This window comes from Aythya marila, assembly GCF_965140915.1.
Source record: "Aythya marila genome assembly, chromosome: 4".
NCBI lineage: Eukaryota > Metazoa > Chordata > Aves > Anseriformes > Anatidae > Aythya > Aythya marila.
The window spans coordinates 20,459,397-20,482,476 of NC_139045.1; the positions used below are offsets into that span (position 1 = coordinate 20,459,397).

The 23,080-nt window shown below is 49.0% G+C and overlaps 1 protein-coding gene and 1 long non-coding RNA gene across 6 annotated transcripts in view; both read left to right on the plus strand.

The window, feature by feature from the left end:
- Nucleotides 1–2,155, plus strand: part of IRF2 (interferon regulatory factor 2) — a 40,667-nt gene extending 38,512 nt beyond the window's left edge. For all 5 annotated transcript variants that reach the window (XM_082758494.1, XM_082758498.1, XM_082758496.1 and 2 more), the window contains one exon: nt 811–2,155. In XM_082758494.1, coding sequence (XP_082614620.1) covers nt 811–1,122 — 312 coding nt within the window. In that variant the 3' untranslated portion in view covers nt 1,123–2,155. The remainder of the gene's footprint in view (nt 1–810) is intronic.
- A 70-nt stretch (nt 2,156–2,225) lies between these two features.
- LOC309877259 lies at nt 2,226–22,570 on the plus strand. The gene is made up of 3 exons (XR_014317341.1): nt 2,226–2,385; nt 6,368–6,447; nt 22,527–22,570. It is a non-coding gene; the product is annotated as an uncharacterized lncRNA (long non-coding RNA).
- Nucleotides 22,571–23,080: the final 510 nt, after the last annotated feature.

Below are 23,080 nucleotides of genomic sequence, written 5' to 3' on the forward strand. Positions count from 1 at the left end.
GCTACCTGCTGCCAGCGTGGTTATAACAGTGTTTCTTGCCCTGCCCTGCACCAGAGGGCTGGATGGGCTGCTATTCTTTCCTGCTTTGGTGAAGCAGGAAGCTCAGTAAAATGCCCCAGGAGGGTTTGTGTAGCCGGTAAAGGAGAAGCGTGGGAATTCACCAGCTACTTCACCAGTAGCGACTGAGGTGGGAGCTCCATGGCTCCCCAAACCCAGCGAGGACTCTCCTTTGACAGAACATGCCGTTGTGGCATGTGTGATGTGGAAGGAAAAGGATGCTCGTGTTCCCTTGGCAAACCTCATAGCTGTGATGTTGGACATGCTATCAAGGGACGTTGACTTTCCCAGCAGCCTTACCTGTGTTGACAATGTGGGCGGTGCTGTTTGAAAGGTGTTGAGTCTCTGTACCTGCCTGTTGGCAGGAGGATGCTCTCCCCAGTAATGGAGGAGACTTCCATTTGATGCTCTTGAGTTTTTGGTCTTCTGTGTCCGATTCTGTGTCTGGCACCCTGGCAGTAAGGCCTTCCTTTTCCATCGGAAGAGTGGGCAGAGTCTCCTGAGTGATGGAGAGCAAGCCACCAAGGTTCAGATACAGGACTTCCTAAAGAGAGAAATGTCAGAGAGCAAAGACATTCAAAGTCAGCAGGTAGTAAAGCTAGCAAAGACATTCAATGCCAGCAGGTAGGATTTTAGAGAGGGAGTAACTCCTGTGCAATTTGTGGATGTTTCTGTCTTCATCTTGTTCCCGTGAGCACCTTACAAAGTGCATTCACTCATGTATTCTTTCCTCATTCTTCTTCCCCTTTGTAGGGCCGACTTCATTGGCAGAAGAAAAACATTGAAGGCAAACAGTATCTCAGCAATCTGGGAATGAGGAACACTTCTCATACGCTTCCCAGCATGGCCACTTTCGTTGCCAACAAGCCTGACCTGCAGGTGACCATCAAAGAAGAAAGCTGCCCACTGCCTTACAACAGCTCCTGGCCCCCGTTCCCAGACATCCCCCTGCCACAAGTAGTGTCCACAGCCTCCACTAGCAGCAGCCGGCCAGACCGCGAGACGCGGGCAAGTGTCATCAAGAAAACGTCAGACATCACCCAGTCGAGAGTCAAGAGCTGCTAAGCCTTTGACAGTGTGTTTTTTAGCTTCGTTTTGTTTGGTTTTGTATTTTATGTTTCTCTAGGAGAGGTTCATCCCTTGACGCACATTAGACAAATCTAAGGTAAAGAAAGCCTTGGCAATATAAAACATTGCTGTGTCCGACTCCAGTGCCGGAGTGTTTTTAACTCAGGACTCCAGCCGTCAGTATGTACACCTGAACCCAGACGGACTTCCAAGGTTGCTAGGTAGGAAAAACCCAAGAACTTTGGCCCACTTGCAGGTTCCAGTGTTTCATATGAGGACCAACCAACCACAAGGGAAGTGGTGCTGCTGCGCTTCTTGCTGTCAAGGCTGTGATGGAACTGAAAGCCTCAGAATGGAAGAGAAAATGTGAACTAGCTGGAATATTTTTAAATAAAAAAATCTATTGTGAATATTGTACATAGTGCAGTACTAGCAACGTTGCAGTCTGCTTCTGCACCTTATTAAGAAAGCACTTATGAAAGGCCTTTTATTACCTTGCTCTACTTAATGGCACATTGAAGGTCCCTCCCCACCTGTATTCTTTTCCAAGGCTATTCTTGCTAAAGTGTCTTTAAAGAATAGAGGAAAGGAAAGGAAGTTAAAACTTCCCATGTGGATTTCATACATTTTAAGACTGCTTTTCTCATGTTTGTTTTCTAATCTGCTATGCTTGAATGCCGCGTGGTACAATAGGAAAAAAAAAAAAAAAACTATTACAGAGATATTATGCAAATTCCCAGATTTAAAAAAGAAGAAGAAAAATACTCTAATTCTAACCAGAGCAAGCTTTTTTATTTTTTATACAGGGGAATATTTTATTCAAAATAAAATTCTAAAGTGAATATAATTTTTTTTAATCTTTTCTACAGCAAATTTATAATTTTAAGAATCAGTCCTTGGTTATCAGCAGTTATTACATCCTTGTGGCACATTTTTTTTTTTAATTTTGTAAAGGTGAAATAGCTTTTATGAGCTCATGTAGCAATCAGATTATCCTGTGGATTGATAATAAATATGGTATATAGTTAAATTTTTAATAATCCTCTTGTTTGTCTCTCTTTTTTTAATCTTGCAGAAGCCCCAGATGGGTGTTTGATAGGTGGATGTGACCTCAGAGTGAACAATTAGCATGAGCCGTCTTTACAGTTTCTGCAGTGCCCATCTAACAGAGTGGGAAGTGCTGTGCTCGAGACAGCTTGAGGTGGAAAGAGGAACTAGAGCTTAATGGCAACCTACTCAAGTTTGGCCTCACGTGAACAGGTTGGGAACTGGGAAACCTCTTCTGGTGCTATTCTATGGTTGGGCTTGGAGCAAGGCACCTCATGGAAGGGATCTTGAGGAAGCCCATCTCCAGCCCAAAGCAGGCTCAGCTGTGTTTGCCCCGTTCCTGGTAGATACCTGTTTAGTTTACTCAGTTTTCTTGTCCAGAAAATTACGTTTTTGAAGAGTTTCAAGCAATAGCTCTTCATTAGTGGAATGAATCAGAAGTCAAGTAAACACACTTGAAGTAAACATCCCCCAAGGCTTTCAACATCTACTGTGTGATGACAAATTCTGATTTCTCTGGGCCTTTGAGGGAAGCTGTTGAGTGTCTAATTAAGTGTGTGTAGTGGCTAGCAGGACTGCGTGGTGGTGGTGGGCAAACCATGCTGTTGGTTCTGTGAGGTGCTATACTCTGAGCTATCACAGAGTGTTCTCCAGGTGTGCCTATCAGGCCGATACTGACTCGACAGCCGAGTGCATGTGGAGTATTGTGCATGTGTGGCTGATGAGCAGCAACAGGCACAAAATTGGCTGTGTCAAAGGGAGATGTATTAGTTGTCTATTAAAAAGGCTCAGGTTCTGGCCAGTAGGGTTTTGCTGTGTGCTTAACCTGATACCACAATTTCAAGTTTCATCACAAGCCCATCTGAAACTTGCAGTTTCGCACCCAGAGGTGTGTGAAGACAGGGCTAGAGCTTTGGTCAGGGCTGGGAGGAAAAGACGGCCCAGAGCAGTATTTGAAGTGAGCCTGAAAACTCGTAACAGTGAAAACTGGTGTATGTAACAGAGACTTCCCAGTCTCTGTCCTTTTTTTGGGGGTTGTGTACTCACCCTTCCAGTGGCCATTCCAAAGGCCAGAAGGTTTGATCTTCTGCAAAGAGATTGTGTGTGTTGGGGGGGTGTTACACTGAGTCTCCATTATCCTGAAGCCTTTGCCTCATTATTTTTTGTTTTCTTAACACAGTCTACTTCGTTTTTTGTAACTTCCCAGCTCAAGGTTGGAAGTTGCTCTATAGTGTTTCCCAGACACAATTAAGATAACAGGCTCCTGTTTCTAGGCAGTGGCTTTATAGGATCACAGAAGAGCTGTGTTGAAGGGCCCCTGGGGATGCACCCCTTTCCTTCTGCTGAAAGCAGGATCCTAGATTAGGTTATCCAGCGCCATGTCAAACTAAGTCTTGAGTGTTTCCAGCAAGAGAAACTGGCCACGTCTTCACTCGGCAATCTTACTCCATGGTCAATGGTTTTCACAGCAGATTTTTTTTGTCTTTATAACCAGATAGAGTTGCCCTTGGAGCAGCTTGGGCCCATTGCCTCTTGTACCATCACCATGTGCCTTTGTGAAGGGGCTGCCTCTGTCTTTGCTGTGACCCACCATCACCTGATGAATTTTTATGGTGGGGAAGGAAGAGCTGGGGTGCTTGCCCAAAGCTCAGCCTAGGGTTAAGGTTGCATACAAAGGCAAGCCCAGAGCTGCTGTTGACCTGCGGCTAGGAAGGGGCTGCTGAGCTCAGCAGAAGGCTGCTGCTAAAACTGTCCTCTGAGGAGGGCTTGCTGGGGAAACCACGGCTGCAGTGCTTGGGCTGAGACCCTAGGGCTAGGGTCAGGGCTGAGAGGAAGAGAAGGCCCCGTTGCATAGGGCTGGAAAGCATCAAGTAATGTAAATTCAGTGCTGGCACTCTCATTCTCCTCTGAGGAGTATTTAGTCTGTGGATGCAGAAGTTCTGCTGCCTCTGGCTCAGCCTGGGTTTAGTGCTAGCGTTACGGCCGAAAGCCCAGACACACAGTGGCGTGGGGGTTGGAAAGTGTCTTACAAAGTAAGCAGAGCTGACGCTGGGCTTTTGCTTTATCAAAAGCAGGGCTTCTGTGTACCCCAGCGATGGCCTGCTCTCGGGGGCCAGGCTGGCTGTGTTAGATGCTGGCACATCTCTGCAGGCTCCCAGGCAAACGGCAGTGCCCGGTGCGTTACACAGAGAAAAGAGGCAGTGGGCTATCCTCAGTTGTAGCTGTGGTTTAAGCTCCCTGCCCTACACCTCTGGCATTAAAAAAGCATCTCCAAGGCTCTGTACCTTTCAGCAATTGCTTCTTCCCACAAGGCTCCTTTTTATTCCTGAGTCTCTGCCTTTCAGTTCATCCTGCGTGACTGTGGCTGAGAGTCTGGCTTCAGCAAGCTCCGCTGCATGCTTGGAGCTTGCTGAAGGATCTGTAAGGAGCTGCTTGCCAGAAGGTCCGCCTGAGTTTTCCTAGGTAGGTAGAAGTTTGTTTCCAAAGTAAACCGTCACTTGGCAGGAGAAGAATTTGCTGCTCTTCGCTTCAGCCATCTGAAAACGAGTAGCCGATGAGCAAAGGCAGGCGCCTCCAGTGTAGGCTGCTTCTTTGTCTTTGTGTAGCCAAAGCAAGTTACGTGCTCCCATCTCGCCCGTTGTGAGAGCCTGCTGATGATGAGATAGCTTGGCTCGCTCTCCCCTTGTTTCTGTGAGGAAGGCAGCTAACCTGCAAAAGCAGTAGCTCCTGCCCTGCTCCAGCAGCTGCGCAACAGGAGACACACGTACGCCTGGGAAGGGCAGGCATACTTGCTAAATTCTCCTTTTCCCAGGGCTGAGGTGTTTGAAGCTCTTCCAAGAGGTGTCCACGCAAGGGAGTTGCTGTGCACAGCTGTAGCACTGATCCACCAGGCACAGCTTCCACTCACTGCGCCTGGAAGGTGGCCACGTGCTGGCAGCCCGCTCTGGCCGAAAGCAGTTGGTCAGCGGCGGGGTGATGTAAATGCAAAAGAAGATTTCTTCTGACGCAGAAACCATCTAGGCATCTGTTCTGCAATGTGATGTTCGACTCCCTGTGTTACCCACGCTTGCAGAACTATGCAAAGCCTTAAAACTACCCAGCCCTTCATAGCGCGGCCGCCAGTTTGGTTCCAAAGCACTGGGAGCCAAATGCCTGCCCATCAGTGCTGTGAGTAATGCCAGTTCAATCTGATGTGATACGTGATGTGGTCAGCAGGGGAGCCTGCAGAAACCTCCCTGAGGGGGACAGGAAGGAGGACAGGCTCTCCCTGGGCATGGCTCAGTGGCCATGGGGGTGTCCATGCCGAGCTGCCTGCCCTGGGGACACTGCCAGCTCGGGCAATTCCCTTTAGGGAGCTCTGATAGCCAGGAGCTGTGATACCAGAGTCTGCTCCTTGCAGAAGGGCTCTCCACAGGGCTCAGGTTGGAGAAAAGTAATCCCAGGAGCAGCAGAACTGAAGGCTGATGTGCTTGGGGTTCGCACCATGTTCAGTGGTGTCTCCTGGGGGGGGGCATTGCTGAAGCTTCGCTGTTTGTTAGGGCGTTCATGCAGCCTTCTCCCTGCCTCATCTATTTATGAACTTTCCAGTCTCTAGAGAAGGGCTAACCCACACAGCAGCTGCTTCTTCAGCAAGGACCTGGTGAGAGCTGTCTTTTCTATCTCAGACCTGTAGGAACTTCTTGCCTTTAAGACGCCTTCCTTTCTCTCAGAGCCGATTGACAGCAATTGCAGAATAATTCAGGTCAGATGGGACCTCTGGAGGTCACCTGGCCCAGCACCTGGTCTCAACGGGGCTAATTTCAAAGGTCAGGTTGCTCAGAGCTGTGTTGGGTCCAATTTTGAGTACTCCAACATAGGAAGGGGGTGGTCACACGTGGTGACGTGGTCACCTTCATAACATGACGCCACGAGCCTCAGACTCTTTGGAAACGAGGGCTTTAGTCAGTGTAGCTGGAGGTTTCCTGGAGCTGAAGGCTGATGACCTGCCTGCGTGAGATGCTGCCATCACACGGAGGTCTGCTTTGAAGTCTGAGAAAGAGAGGAGCAGGGTTATTTAAAGCAAAGGAGATGACAAAGCACAGATTCTTACTGCGCCTGCTGATTTACCACAAGGGGAATCACCCCCCTTCTACTGCAGGTGCCTTTGCCCTCAGCTATCGTGGGCACCCCTCACCTGGGCTTGTGTTTCTTGCAGTTTTTCAAGAGAGAGCTGCTTGAAGACTCCTGTGAAGGCGGGATCGCCCTTTCTGTAACTCAACTGAAATAATGGAAAAAGTGAGTGCGTGCATGAAAAAATGAACTGATGGCCCCAAGCGTGAATTTATCCAGGTGTCTCTGTGAGTCATAGAGCTTATCGTCCAGGTTCGTGCTTGGTGGCTGGGGCTGCCACTGCTGCCTCCCCCCTGGCGTATGGCAAGATCCTTGCATACAAAATTGTTCAAGTCCCTTTCAAAATAATGTTATGGGATTCAGCTCAATGCCCTCCCCAGGGTCAGGCCCTAATGTTTTATTCAACATGTGGCAATGGCCATGGGCCCTGGTTGTGTGTCACCACCCGGTTGTGTCCCCATCCCTCTCTCCATCCCTCGGCACTCCTGGGGCTTCAGTTTGGGCTGCCGAAGGAGCTGCGCTGCAGGAGAAGCAGCCCGAGGACCCTCCCGGGCAGTGCCTGAAGGCGGGTTTCCTCCTTTGTGGCAGCACCAACAGGTGCAGGATTTTTCTGTCAACAAAAACGAAAATAGTTCTTGTGAGGAAGGAAACCACAGGGGCTGACAGCGACTGCTGCTGCAGGCAGCGCTTTGTCCACAGCCCTGTTTTTGCTGAGATAAAGACAGCGGTGGCCAGGCCACGCTTGGGCTTCATGAAACTCAGCTACTGGATGTTACAGCTTACTCTCAGCTTCTTTTTTTTTTTTTTTTTCTTGGGGGGGTGAGCAGCTTTAAATAGATCAGCAGAGGCAGAGGAAGCCCTCTCCAAGCTCAGTTGGTTATTTTTCTGATGAGTAGCTGATGATAGGTAGATCCTTTGGGCTGCTTCTGCTTTCAGTGAGACAGCTGGGGACTAAATAATTCAGCAGCAGCTGAAAGGCGCGCTGCAGTTGCGCATGGCTTGCTTGGACCTCCAAGATGGATTTTGTCTGGAGCTGATTTCATACCAGCACAGGGAGGTGAGGCATCAGTGGAGATGGTCCCTTGTTTTTTACAGGTTAATACTAGTGTAGGGATGGTGGAAAGGAATGGGAGCTACTATTTTTCTTTGTTTCATCGTGGCTACGTCTCTCAGATCTGAGTGCTACGGCTCCCCTCCGGAGGATACCTGACAGGGTTGTGTTCGTTTCCATGCTTTATTTGATGTATGGTTTCTCAGCTGACCATGTTCTTCATAATACAGCCAGGTTTTGAAAACTGCGTGCGTTTTCTCAGGCTGTTGCTTTGGAGAACATCAGCTTTAGGACATTTGAACCCAAGCTGTGAAGGTGCTGCATTGTTAACCCCTTGCAATTTCTGCTCTGACACCTAGCACAGCAGCAGGAAACCAGCCGGGTGCTGAGGATGTTTGCTGTGGCATGGGCTTTTGCATGTGCCCGTTTAAAGATGTTATCTCTCGCAGCCAACACTGTCAAGTTTCAGTTTTTGGTGGTATTTTTACTCTCAGGCAATTTATTTATTTATTTTTCAAAGAACTGAAAAAGCCAGCCAACCCAGCCCACTGCAATGGGCCTGCTGGGATACCTTCCTGAGCACCTTGCTCTTGAGGGCGAGAAAATATTGACACACAAATACTGCTGCAGGCTCACTGCGGGTGCAAGCCCCAGAGAGCGAATAGGTGTTAAAACCTGTTTACTTTAGCAGTAAATTGGAGCCATTCTCCCTGCTTGGCCGCTTTGCCCAGCCTCAAACCCACAGCGCAGCAACGAGTGGAGCTGGCAGGAAGCTGCGGTGTTCGTGTCTCGGCGTCCTGAAGCACAAGCACAGGAAGGACGCTGATCAAACAGCCCCCACGCCACCCCACTGACCCCCTCGGGAGCCCCGTCCTCCTCTGGGGCTGGCAGAGGCTTTGTTCCTCCCTGGCTGCAGCCCCAGATCCTCCACAGGGGGCTTTCTGCTGCCCCAACAGCCAGCCTTGTCCCTCCTGGTGCGACGCCTTCACGGGACGCTGCAGCTGCCTGCAGGGCTGGAGGAGTGCCCCGCATGCCCAAGTTCAAGATGCCTTTCCCAAAAAGCTGTTTTCCCAGAGGTTTCCGCTGCCCCAGCACATGCGGCGTGACTCATCCCTGTATGCGTAAGGGCACTCGCTTTTCACGGCTTCCTTTCGTGTTTGCCAAAGTTTGCTGGAGGAAAATGGGATGATGCCTGTTCTGCTTGAAGGCCTTGTGATGCTGTGACACTGCGTTTGGGGAGAGCACTGCTACGTCTCTGGTGTCTGCTGTAGGGAAACACGAGCTTCTTGGTACCACAGAGAGACTTTAGGAGCATTTTTTTTGTTTGGCTTGGTGGAGCACAGTTTACAGGAAAAATAATAAGTGATGAGCACAAGCAAAACTGGTACAAGATCTCTGTGAGTATTTAAAAGTGATCTGAAATAAATCAGATTTCAGTGTAAGTTGGGGAAACAAACAAACAAACAACATACAAATGCGAAAGATCAAGTCTGCATCAGTTACCTGGAGATCAGTGGTCTGCTGTGCCGTGCCCAGCTTTCCTCAGGACGCATGTGCTGAGCACGCCCTGTGCTGGGGATGGGGATGCAGGCAAGCACCTGCTGGGATGCAGGAGCAAGGAGGGCAGCGCCATGCTCCCTGCTGGTATGGGTGACCCTGGGGACATCAGTTGGGGGAGCACAGCCAGCCCTGCAGAACAAACCCCTGAGTTTCGAGACCCTCGGCCCATGTGACCGTTTCTGTTGGGTTATGATACCCCGATCCATCCATTTCACACAGTTTCAGATTCCGGGTCAGGTGGAGGAGAAGCAAAACCAGAGCAGCGTGTTAGTGAGGAATGACACTTCTGGCAAGCCCACATTTATTCACAGAAATCTGGTTAGCCAGATTTGAAGCAGTTTTACTTAAATCTGTGAAGTTTCCATCTGAATAAGGATTTTAAAAGCGAGCAGATTGTGCTACATCAAGCTCACTGGTCCACTGCAACTGTCTGCAGCAAATGCTAATTTGGGGTAACACAGCCTTGTTGAAAGGGAAAAAAAAAATTGCAAAGGGAATTAGCTGCAGGAACATCCGTCCCAGTGGGTCAGAGTGATGATATTTTTATGTAGAGGCTTTAATTAAATGAACAGCATCTCCTTGTGCAAGCAGCTCCGGGCTGCGGCGCGGCGTTGAGGCACGGTGCTCCCTTGTGCCCTGTCCCAGGACGGCCGCAGCAGCGTGGCCGGGCTCGCTGCCCCATAAACACGCGCCGTGCCAGCGCAGCCTGCTGCGTGGGTCACTCCAGGTAAACCCAACAGGATGTGTGCGCTCCGACTTCCCTCAGCAGCGAAAACAGCCTCAGCGCCCCACCAGGAAACCGGCCCCGCTGCCAGGCGCGTGCTATCCGTCCGTCTGTCCGTCAGCAGCAGGGTGCCAGCGGGGTGTTTTGTCCCAGTGCTACACAAGTGGCACGAGCTGTCTGGCCAGGGAAAGTCCAGCGTGCCCGTTGTTTTTGTCACCCCTTGGGTGCTGCCTCGCATCCCGTAGGAGAGCTGGGGGTTTAAGGAGTGGGTCTGAGGAAAAGCAAGCTGGCTCTGTCAGCACCAGGGGAAAGGATCATAGGGTCAGGAGTGCTGGAGAAGCTCTGTGGTGTGGTCTGGTGCCTCAGCTGCTTTTTTTTTTGGATGGTTTTGGCTGATCTGATTGAAGATGTGGCTTCTTGCCGGTGAAGCCCATAATTTTACCTGTGTGAGTCTTCTTGCTGTGAGCAGTTCTGGATTATTGGCAGGGACCAAGCAGGTGAAGAGTTTACTGTTAGGAGTATCCTCTGGCCTTTGGTTTGGTCTCATGCTCTTTCATATGCCCCCTGTTTGAGCAGCAGCACCTTTCAGAAAGTTCACTCCATCAGTCCTGCCCTTCATCCAACAGCCTGCATGTCTCCTTTTGCATCGAACCCCACCAAGGAGCTGCTTTCACTGCAGCTCGTGTTCAATGCGTGCTCCCCTGCGAACCTCACCTCTTCCATCAGTGCTGCTTCCCAGCACGGGGGCACAGCCTGCCTTGCTCCCAAGCTGCCTTCCTCCACACTTACACATAAAATGGCATGAATAATGTATATTTTTTAAAATTTAAGATCACTCCTGTGTGGCCCCACTTCTTAAAATTATCCCAGAGTGCCCGTTGCAAATAGAGGTGTATTTTGCTGTCGGATGGGATGCTATTGTGCTGAGACCCCAGTGCTCTGGCAGGCAGCAGCTGTGCAACTAGGGGAGGCTGGCCAGGCATCCACCAGCACCCAGAGCCTGCTGCTCTTCACTTCTCCCTCCTAGGTCTTTCTGCACTGATTGGAGCAAAACTTGTTTTCTCATTGCTTCCCCCAACTGAGTAAATATGTGCTCAGTGCCGTGGCATTGTTCTTTGGTTTTGGGCTCTTTCCAGCTGATTAATTATTACAGCCACACAGAGGCCGGGTGGTTTTTGCAATGTGAGAATGGGGATGTGCGTCAGACCACTGGCCTGACCGGCCCAGTATCCTGTCTCCTGCGATGACTTGGAACAGGCGTTTGGGACAAGATTTTTGGAGCCAGGGCAAGGTTAGAGGGATTTTTTTTTTTCCTTGATAAATCCTCCCAGCATTTGCTAACCATCAATTTGGAGAATTTGTGAGCTGGAGGTTGCGTCTTGACTGTATTCAAGAGTCCTGGTGGACACACCTCGCGTGAATTTGACCAATTCCTTCTTGACCCCATTCATGCTCTCAGCCACTGAAATACCCTGTGGCAATGAGTTTCACTGTCCAGCTAAATGTTGTGTGAAAAAACGTTCTTCAGCTGCTCCAGATCAACTGCCTCAATATTTAATTCTAAACCAAGCATTCAGAGATCTTCAGATATGAAGGCCGTGAAAGTGAAAATGTGCCCTCGCGCTCAGATTCCACAGAACCATGCATGTGGTTTGTGCACACCTTAAATCTCAGTTACCTCCCTTAAAAAACACGTTAGCAAGTGAAAGTCTTCAGCAGCACTCAGTAGACTCACATAACAGGTCCCAAGTCTGTAGGCCTACAAAAATCGGGTTTGCTGTGTCACTGGGGTGCTGAATGAAGATAACTGCTGTTCGTTGGGGGGTGTCTGAATGGGGGGAGCCTGCCAGGCACCCCCAAGGAGACAGCACATACAAGTGCCTCTTGCCTCTGTATTTCCGACCATGCAGAGGAAAAAGCCCGTTGTGTGCAGCAAGCAGACCTATTTTAGGGTTGATGTGTGTGTGTGTATGTGTGTAAGCTCTTACTTCACCCTGCTGTCTGGTTTTCACTGAAGAGCGTTACTTTCTTTCGAAGAGGAAGCAGGTGCACATGAAGGATTTGTTTTTGCAGGCATGCCACAGGGTGGGGGTGATGGCAGGAGGGGTTGCCTTTGCTCAGCAGCGGCTTTTCCTTGCTCAGAAAGGTGCTGGTACTGAGCTACCTGCTGAGGCTGGGTGTGCAGGCTCACGGGCTGCAGGCAGCATCACCTTCCCGAGGCAAGCAGGAGTGAGCACACATACATGTCTGTGCACGTGTGCATGCACATATACATGCATGCTGTCCCTGTGGCTGCTTGGCTGCTGACCAGCAAGCTGCAGGGCAGCAAGCTGCTTTTACTTTTTATAACAGGCAAGTTTTTAAGGTGACAAGACAGCCAAAAGCAAGAGTCACTGCAAGTCCTTGGCCGTATACAGGCTCCTGCCTATAAGACATTAGAGGGAAGGGAAGGTGACACTGAATATTTCACTTTCCTCTTCTTTCTGTGGGGAGAGGGAGGATTTCTGTTTTTTCCAGCTTGGATGGAAGTAGCAGTTGGGATCCGCCTATTTTAAGAAGGATTTACTGGACAGAGAAGTCATTGGCATGGCTACTTGTCCAGAAAGCAGGCTGAAACCATTGTTCTTTTCCCCCTAATTCACAGGCTTTCCAAAGAAACAGGATTTAACCAGAGGTGATTTTTTTTTAATCCCATTGCTCCACCAGTATGTTTACTGTTTTATAGTAGCTGCGGGTGAAATTTTCTTTCATTGCATAGGATTTACAGACCAAGGGAAGTGGAGTATGTGGGCCATGCCCATTGGCCACCATCACTTCTCTTCTACAACACCCGTGTGCCATGCAGGCACTGCTTCCCCACGCTCATCTGCAGAGTTTGTGACCTCACAAGTGCACCTGATGGCCTCAGGGAAGGGCAGAGCGAGGGAGGACACTACAGACAGATTTCTCAGTTGTCCTTGACAAGTGACCTTCATGGCAAGACTGATGTCTCCATTATGTTATTTTTACTTTGCCTTGCAATGAATCCAGAGTTTGTGAGCATATCCTGCGTCCTGAATTGATTTTTTTTTCCTAGCAGCAGTGAGAGAATTTCCAAATGCATACATGATGTATGATGAACATTTCCGATTATATATCTACAGGAGAATAAGTCATGCTGGCTCTGCATTTGCGTTGTGCTTCAGCAGTGGGTAAAGGTACCCCGTGAGTTTATCACATCCCACAGGCCCCATGCACTGAATAATCATGTGAGTTGGATGAGAGCTGCTCCCAGTCCACCCAAGAAGACTTTCCTCCTCCAGATGTGTTGTGGCTTAACCTGGGCCATGCCCCTGGTGCATGGCAGCCCGCTCCGTGCCCCAGCAAGGCCTGGTGTTGCTCAAGATGGTGGCTCACGGTACGGCCTGCATGCTGGGCTCCTCACGTCAGCCAGGCCCTGCCAAGCAGGAGGGAGGGGAGAAAAGAAACAGGAACTGCTCTTTGGGACCAAATCATCACAAAACTGAGAGAAGAAGCGAAATTTTAGATGAAAAGGATGGCTTTTAGTGGAATATGGTGAACTTGGTAATCTTACAGGGACCCATTCCCATGCTGTGGTCTGTGGAGGAATGGCTGGATTCAGGACATTTCGGCTCCTCATTTCCAGTTGCTAATCTGCATTAAACATCAGATACCATTCTGTGAGGCATTCCCTGGGTGTCTTCCCATGCACAGGGAAATCTCAGACACTCTGGAGTGAAATTTAGCCAAACAACACTGCTTACACCTCAGCTTCCGTATAGGGATATAGAGTGTTAAATGCAAGACGGTGCAGTTTTGTATGCCTGCTGTGGTCAGCATGGTAAGTCACTTACATCTCTTGGCTTAAGAAGAAATAGCAGGAAGGAAGGAAGGAAAAGAAAGAGAAAGAAATAGAGAGAGAAAGAGACAGAAGGAAAGAAGGAAAGAAGGAAAGAAAGAAAGAAAGAAAGAAAGAAAGAAAGAGAGAGAGAGAGAGAGAGAGAGAGAGAGAAAAGAAAATGAGATCAAAGCTTTAAAATTAGCTACCCAGTGCTGAAAGAGGTATCAAGTTAAAATATATAATTGCCAGTCTGACTGTTAAAACAGTACATCTATTAAATTAAAGCATTTTATATACCTTCTACCAAACTTTGTCTCATTCCACCAAATCACTTCAGCAAGTCCTCAGATTGATGGAAATTCTCATGTGTGGAGCATTATCTGTGTACCTGTGTGCTTGGTCGGCTATCTGCTTATCAGGACACAAGAGCTGCTTTGGGAAGGAAGCCAGTGCTGGTGACGCTGGTGTTAATGAGCGAGCAGTGCAGGATTCAGAAGCTGCTGATTCAGAGCAGGATATCTGTTCCTTTCTGGAGACAGTTGTAAGCTTGATTCTCTACCAGACGTTATGTTTTATCATCTGCTGTAAAAGGTTCCTGTGCAACTTGTTCTGAAATCTTGGAGATACTCCTCTATGTTCTGAAATAAGTATTGGAGTACATCCAAACCTTACTAAGCCAACTCATTAAATATATTTGCATTATACTGAGCATGCAGTAAATAATAGTAATACTAATACTAATACTACTAATAATATAGGATTTACTGTATAACACAGCTCTAGAAATTTAATACTTAGGAAGACTAGCTGGCCTTTTTGAAGGTAAGATTATTTCCAGGATCCTAACTGAAAATGCAGCTGCTTATGTTCAGATGTTTCTATCTGACTGCAAACTGGCCCATTTCCAATACAAAACCAAAAGCTCTGCTATGGCACTCACATTAAATTGCAGCCCTGGATACATCCATCTAAGAGGAGAACCATGCAGAAGTGGCCAGAGGACTGTCTGGGAGTACAGACACTGCTGCATGGGAAGACTTTACCCTCCTGTATGGTCCATAACACTGCAGACTTCAGGCTGCCCCTGCCTGGAGACCTCCTGAGTTCTTTCCACCGCAGTCTTCCTGTGATCCTGCGAGCCTAGAGCCATAACTACATTGCGGAGTACACTTGCCGTTTTGTTGCAGCGAATTCTCTGATCACTGTCACGATTATCTCTTTTAATTTGACAAGGACCCCATATTCTGCTGCCTTTTGGAGCATGGCAACAGCTTGTGATGAGCAGCTGAACCTTTTCTGTTGCCTCCAAGTAATGACAGTGTGTGTGTGTGCGGAGGAAGCAATGTGCGGAAGGGGGAAATCTAACTTCGGAAGATGCCATTATGGATGAGTGCAATGTCCTGACTTTGGACGTGGGTTTTTAAAAGAAGCATTTAAGGTCCTTTATTGAACCAATAGTGGCCTCCATCCCAAAGAAAGCCACATGTGGATGGGAGATTTCAGGTTGTGATCCCTACTGTGAGGTTCATGAGTCCATGGAAAAGCAACAAAAAGCTTAAAGCAGCTTAGCAAGGCACAGAGAGCAGAGAAACCATTGTAGTGAGGATGCCTGAGTTTGTGGGCTGACCAAGGGCATGTGGCCAAGGCTCGAGGAAAGCCAAGGGATGAAGAAGCATAAGACTAGTGCAGATCCTTCTGTGTAGCTGGAGCACATCTGCAAAGATGGGCATGAAGGACAGAGCAAGGCAAACAGGCTGACCTGGCAGCTATATGGGTCCATCAGTCACAGAGTTGCAGTGCAAATGAGTAAAAAACAGGTTTTTCTCCACAGTCAGGGACAACTGGGGTAGGACTTTGCTTGTGTTTAACTAGAGTTGACAGTGAATGTAATGAAAACGTCTCAGCCACCCAAAAAGAGGTGCAGGAAACATAAGGCTTTGCATTCCTCTTTCACATTGAAAGAAAAATTATTCCAGGTGAAATAAAATGTTCTAGAAAGATGGAAGGAAAAGGAGTGGACATAGGCAGAGGCAGGGCTTTCCCAAATATACCTGAAGATGCTCAAGAACTAGAGTTGTGTCTAAAGAGTGCTTTGCAAATGGGGTGAGCTGCCCACTGTCTTTTCTCCACTCCCCGGTCTTCCTTTTCTGCACAAATGTAGCCAGGACCAGAGTAAAGGTAAATCCATGGTAACCCCCTGCCCACACCCCAGCCTGTAGATAAGCCCTTTGAGGTTGGGGTTTCATGTCATTTTTATGTCAGGCTGAAAAATGCTTCTAGTGGCAATAAAAAAAATCCCCGCCTTCCTTTCATTTCACCTAAAGAGATCTCATCAAGTCACTTTTGTAAAAAACGCACCCCTTTCTCAAGTGGTTTGACAGGATTTTTGCATCCTTCTGATCTGCGGGGATTTTTCCCCCCGTGCATGCCCAGGTAGGCAGTGTCACTCACTTCCAGGCTCCACATCAGCTCATTTCTTAGAAAGCACAAGCCATGCTGAAAAGCTTTCTGAAAAGTCGCTGCATGCCTTAGAAAGCAAAATGCTGCTCTGTTAGCACCATGGTGGGAAGGTTTGGAGGGGACGAAGCAGCCGTGCAGCCCTGGGCAGGCGGCTGCCACCCCTTCGGTCTGCTGCAACTCGGGGGTAGGCAAACAGAAAGTAACGGTGATGCAACTTAATGGCATATTGCATTATGCAACGGAGCCAGTTTAAAAATAGACTCCTTGGTGCGAGTCCAAGCTGCACCCCACCAGGTGCAGAAAGCCACGCCATGAGACACTACCACCAATTTCGGTGGACTGAGCCTGGTTTGCTCTCCTGTTGAGAAGCCCCCACATTTCACAGGGTGTGGGCAGAGGCAGTGTGGCGTGTTGGTTTCACCCATACTCCAAAACTGGAAAAAGGTTGCAACAAAGAAAAAAAAAATGGGACCTACACTGCCCTTGGGACACTTGTATTTCACTGAAAAACGAGTTATAGCCCCACAGCCCTAGGACTTGTTATGGTAAGCTGGTTTAGCAGAAGGCCAGAGGATGCTAAGATCACTCTTACAATACATGTACTCAAGGGAAACCAATCTTCAAGTACTTGCTTTCGCAATGAGAGCATGAGACTACCCAGTGGTCCATTTACATAAGCCAAAAGCAGTATTTCAGTCAGAAAAACTGCAATCTGAATCAGAGGTTGGCTATCAGATAGTTTAATGAGGACAGCCTGTTCTCTACACCTTATATATGCACCCGCCCCTACAGATTTGCAGATGGTTTATGAGATGTTATGGGCTGCTCTCTGACAGCTGCAAGATGTTCAGGTTGTTTACAGAGACGAGGAGAGAACAAGTTCAGCCCTGGCCCCTTCCTCACCTACGTGCTGGGTTATATCTGGCGTGAAGAGAGAGCCCCATGCTTGCACTTAACCGCCCCGACCCCACTTCCATTGGCAGAGCTGAAGACGGGAGGAAAGCAAAGACTGCAAACCTGAGCACAGTGCAGAAGTTCACTTGGAGATCCAGTAGGATTCCTCCAACACCCCACTCTGCGACATACCCTTAACCTCGTTACCATTATTCTGATTGATGCTTCTCTTTTGTATGATCTTACTGGGGAGAAAACTAGCCTCAGGAGGAGATCTGCAGCTGTACACCCAGAACAGATACACTAAATTATCTGTGGCTTCAGCATTACAGAATAATCCTTTGCCCTGCCAACGCATCTACCGGTCCTTTTTGGGCTTGTCATCACTCAGCAATTCTTCGTGTTAAAACACACTGCTGACAGCGCTGTGTGAGATGCTTAAACAGGAGGATCTGTGCTCTGGCTAATGCCAGCAAGTGATGATGAAACTTTTCTGGGAAAAAGTATTCGACAGTGTTAGTCAACAGAAATGTAAGGTGACCTATCTCAAAGAAAAATGCCACGTATCAAGCAGCAAAGGGGAAAAGGCCTGTGTCTGAGGGAGGGAAAGGCTTGACAATCAGCACTGCCTGCTGAGGGAAGGGATTACTATCACCTGGGCTTTCCTTTGCTGGCAAATAAATTAGCTGCAATGGCAGCGAGTGTTTAGAGACACTCCTGCCTGCCCCAGCAACACCTCTGAAGCCTATGACTATCAGAAGAGCAAGATGTGGAGCTTCAGCTTTGTGTGTGCTGAGAGGGCTGTGTCCAGCTGCTGTCTCTGATGGTCCAGCCTTGCCCTGCCCCAAGGTGTGACAAAAGCTGACTGCATCCTGAAAGCTGGAGCAGCTGAGGATCTCCACTGACAAATGGGAAGGCTGCCTAGCTGGCTGAGGGAAGGGCTGTGAAGTCTGCAGGCTTGTGCATCATCCTCCCAGGAAATACACTTTGGGTATCAGGAGATGATAACAGATCATTCTGCTCGGGGTGCGAGGAAGATCCCTCCTGCACAATGGGAGATGTGGCGGGGCAGAAGGTCTGGGAGAATTATCTTTGTAGGATTGAAGGAAGATGTGTGATTTTTCCCAGTTTCCAGGAATTAATGGTGAATGGTAAGATCAGCTGGTTTGACTTCTGTGAACATTATATTATTAACATCTGGGAACAGCAAAATGCAACTGAAGATCCATCAAAACAGCGGCTTGCTAGGATCCAGGATTTCATAAGGGGCGTAGCTTCTCCTGAGACTCTGAGAACAAAATAAAGACCAGATGCAACCAGCCAGCACCCCAGCTGACTCCAGAGCAACTGAAAGGCCTGCTTGGATATTTGGAGCCTTAGAAGTTGGAGATTGATTGCAGGGCACTTCTTGGCTGATGTTACAATTAGGAGACCCCAGAGTGCTGTAAATCTATTCAAATAAGAAATCGTGAGGCAAAGATCATAAATGGTGCAAAAGGCAGTGGGCCTAGGTCTAAGGGTTTGCCTTAGTGGGCTGTAGGATGCCTAAATCAAAAGGAGTGCAAGCCTTGGATTATGGGAAGAAAGGGGAGGAGGGGGGGGGGGGGGGAAAGGAAAGAAAAGAAAGGAAGAGAAGAGGATCTAAAAGCAGTAGGAATCCTATGTACTTCTTGTATGCTGAAAACCTAGGAGAGTTATGGTTTTAAGGGGCAAAAAGAATGCATTAATCTTGATTTTGTTTGACTAGGGAGGCCCTAGACTTCAGACACACAGTGCTCCTGCTTCTGTATCATAGTGGATATTGCACCCTGAACATTTTGTTCACTTTGGCATTGAACAGATGGCAAGAAACTGGAAGGGATTCAAACAGCAGTAGATGAGATTTAAGAGACACTGGAAGAACTGGCTTGAGAAACAAGCAAGCAAATGCAAAATTAGGGATGGGAAATGTGCTAGAGCTATTTGGAGAGCATAAAGCCACTGAGAGAGGGGAACTTCTTAGTTTAACAGAACAGACCATAATCAAAAGGAGAGCACCATGAGTAACCCAGTGCTTTGGCAAGCAAGTACAAGCTGATGGTGCTGCGCTGATGTAAGCTGCCTGTCCTTTTTCTTGCCCTTCTGCTACAACTGAGGCACAGCAGAGCAGGCAGCACAAGCTCCCTCAGAGAGCTTGGGGAGCTGGTAAGTGGCTCAGAGAAGTAGCGTGGCTCAAACAGCTTTGCCTTATGCCCCCAGGTGTTGGGCTCTGGGCAGGCAGAGCCATGCAGTGCTGGGGCTGGAGGCTGTGCCTGGTGAAGGTGGTGGTGCCACCTGCCCTCCCTGTGAATGGGGCCTGCTGAGCATCCTCCTGGCTCCCTTTTCTCACTTTCCAACACTCATCTCCATTTCCAAAGCTGGACAGCAGAAAGCTGCAGATGCCCACAGTGAACCCATCAAAAATATTTTCCTGCCTCACGTTGGAGCTCTTCTGTGGCATGTGGCTTCTTCACAGCTGGCAGTGTTCTGTGGGATGCCTGTGCCTGCAGCTGAGCAGAGGGGTGCTGGGTTCCTGGTGGGATGTCCACCCACAAACCCATGTGCCTGCACCCTGGATGCCGCGGCAGCTTGGGCCAGCAGTGCTGCTTGCAACCTCCCCTTTTGTGGCTGGGGCAACTGTCGTGTGATGAAGTGTGTTGGGATCTGGGCCAGGAGCAGGGCTGTGGAAAGGAAAAACAGAAAAACAACAACAGCAAACATGGCACGATGTCAAGCCGCTGACATTCAGGCAGCCCTCCCGCCTGGCGTCAAGGCTGTGCCCCTGCAACTGAGCCCCGTCGCGGCCTGCCCCGAGTCGCCTCATGGAGCAGCCCGTGAGCTGACGCTTTTTTTTCTCCCCCGTGGCAAACAAGAATAAACTGTACCTACTGCTCATCCCGTTGTTCTTTGGGGAAGGGTTCCCTACAACGAAACACGCAGCACCAAGCAGCTAAGCTGACAGAGCAGGCCATGTGCAGCGGGATGCCAGGCTGTAGCGCCTCGGGTATTGGTCTGAGCCAGAACAGCTTGTACTCGCTTTGGTGGAAATCCCCCTGCTGAAAGAGAGGGGTGTTATGAAATCTGCCTGCCCCACGCACGTGGGAGCCAGGCAGGAGTAGTGGGATGTGGAGCCAGCCACACACAGCAGCCGCTGACCTCCGGCAGACCGGGACCCCCATCCCCAATTTCCAGGATCGCGAAGCCCTCACCAGGATGGCCTGCTGCACAGGGAGGATGAGGGGGTATTGGGGGAAGAAGGTTGTTTTCTAAACAAGGGAAGGGGAAATTGCCTCTGTTCCCAGGCAGGGTGGCAATAAGAGGAAATGCTGTTTTGTCCCAGCCAGTCTCTGTTGGCTTTGCAGGACTTTCAGTCACCACCAGCCTTGGTAACCGCTGCCTGTGGGCAAAACACTCCAAGGCAGGGATGCCGTGAGGAGAAACGCTTTAACCCAGCTTTTAACTGAGTGCAAGCAGTGCTCTGGCCAGTCCTATCTCCCCACCATCAGTTTCACTTCACACTTAGGTGCCAAATCTGCATGGTTTGGCCCTGGGCAGCCCACAGCGCACCAGCCCAGCCACGGCACAGCTGTCTGCAGTGAGCCCCATCCCTCACGGGTGGAGGTTGCCAACACAGCAATTTGGCCGTGGGTTTGGCTGAGCCCGGCTGCAGCTGAGAGCTGAGGCACTCGTGTGTTTGGGCTGACATCTAGTGTCGGTGTGGACAAGCCCAGAGAAACCAGCCTCGCTTCTCCCGGCCTGCCAGTGATGAGGAAGATGGTTTGGTGCTTCTGCTGATTTGGCTGCAGGTCTGACCCATAACTCATGAAAATCTCTTTTTCCATAAACTACCAAGGAAAATAATAATAATGGGTCGCTCAAAATGTAAGTGAACAAATGGCCTGGAAGTCAGAAAACCAGCTCAAGTTGCTTTGCTATTTTGTTGTCACGTCCTCGTGAAGCATCGCGAGGACTAGGGACTGGTCTTGAGCAGTAGAAGTCACTTATAGGGAGGAAGATAGTTGATGCAGTACCACCTAATGATAGGATATGATTTCAGGCACTTTTCCCATCAAAATCATTTGGTATGGTCTTCAGTAAACCCCACTGCCACTGCCTTGATTTGTTATTATTGGCTTGAGAGCCATATCTCATGTGGGCTAATCCTCCTTGACAGATCTTTCCACAAAAGCCAGCACACCAGCTCAAGTCAGTTCACCCTAACATCTGTCTCACCCCCAAAATGGGTACTTCTGAGACCTACAGAATTTTCGGAAGCCACTCGTGGACTCAGCCCCTCCATAGACCTGTGGATTGTGACAGGATTGGCAACATGTCCTTGTAATGGGCACTTCCCAAAGAAGCAGGAACAGGATTTGGTTTGGGAATACATGAAGCAACAGGAAAATATGTCGCTGCCGTCCCTACCCCATGCAACTGGGAGGGAGACCCATGCAAGAGGATGCCTGGTACTCTAGCCCCAGCTGGCAGCATTTGCACAGGAGCAGGCTTTTGGGCACTCTGAAAGGGGCAGATGAGGTCACGGAGCAGATCTCTCAGTGATGCTGCAGGCACCCTGACACTACAGTTTGCAGCTCAGAAGACTGCTGCTACTGTTTAACCCTTAAATGCCCTGTCTTTCCTTTCGGGTTCCCCATCTAATAGGAGTTTTAGTCAACCGGGGAACTCACAGTTAAGCTCAGATGACACAGGGCACTTTGACCAACCAGAAGTATTTCCTCTGTACACACTTCAACTCTGGAAAGTACATGGAGACACTTTATATAACTGTGAACCATGTAAGGACAAAGTATTCCCTCATATTGTTCTGGCTGTGGTATATTGTACTTCATGCAGTGTCAGAGTATATACACGTCTACGTTTATGGCTGCTGTTTATATTAAATACAGTCCTCTCTTTTTCTTCATTACCACATTAGTGATATTTTTCTCTGCTGCCCTTACATCACATGCTATCCCCTTCCCCAGTGTAAAACCAAAATAGCAAAAACTTAATCTTGGGACATAAAAAGTGCCACTGCAAAACAACTTCTGCAGAGGAGATGCAGCAGCTGAAAGCATCCATTATTGACAAGGATGGGGCTGATGGCACGAACAATGTACATCGAGGGTAACATCAAGGCTTTGGGGTTTTCTAATCCTCATTCATTAAATCAAAATAATCTAGGGACACACATTTTTCATTGCTATGAACACCTCTGGTTTCATATCTCATAAAGCCATGTGATGCTTTTGTTTTGAGAGAAGGGACACTGACAGATGCACAATGGCCACACAAAATGCAACAGCCTTGCACGAGCAGTCTGGGGTTTCTGCCCATGGGCTACCCTGGATGAAGCCAAGGTTCAGGATCTGCTGTTTCCCTTTTCCTTCACCAGCACAACTGGAACAGAGCTGTTTAGCCAGAAATGAAAACCAGCTGCTCACATGGGTAGGATGGCTGGCATTTGGTGTCCAGACCCGTTTCCCCCCTCCCCGTTGTCCTGTGGGTTGGGATTATGATGCTCCCTCCTGGGACCACCATCTGCAAGAAACTGGCACTGACTCTCACACCAAGACCGTGCTGCTTTCCTGTGCTGGGAAGCAGAGGATGAGGGCTCCTCTGGGGAGCTCAGGGGCTTATTTTATGGCTGTGAGATGCTACAGAACTGGCGGTGACACAATGCTTTTTCTTTGCAGATACCAGATTTAAGCCCATGGAAGCATGGGTGGAAACAGCCAGTTGGTGTCCTGGTGGCCTGTGCTGTGTGTAAGAGCTCAGTATTGCAGCTCCGAAGCCTGTGATGTCTCCATCTGTGTGACCATCCCTCCAGAAACTGCCATGCTTTCTCATGGCTGCTGCTGTCCAGGTTTTCCTATGGCACTGAGGAGAGCCCTGAAGGATGCTGGAGGTACCTGGGGATGACATGGTGCTGGGCAAGGGGCAGCAGGAGCTGCCTGCACATCAGGTGAGAGGTGTTTGCATCAGGGAGAACCAAGCTGGTGTTGCGTTAATGCAAGCCCATTAAAGCACCCCTTAAATTCCTGCTGGCAGTGATGGAAATGGCCCTGCTTGTCCTGAGATTGCTGCCCCTCAGCGGGTGCAGCCACCTCCAGCAGGTGGGGAAACAGCAGCTGTGTAGGAGCTGAGCGAAATAAGCCAGACTACAAACAAGCAGAGCAAAAAAGCCCGTAACCTTATTTCTTGGGGGAAAGAAAAAAAAAAAAAAGATACAGTTTTTCAAATGCTTCTT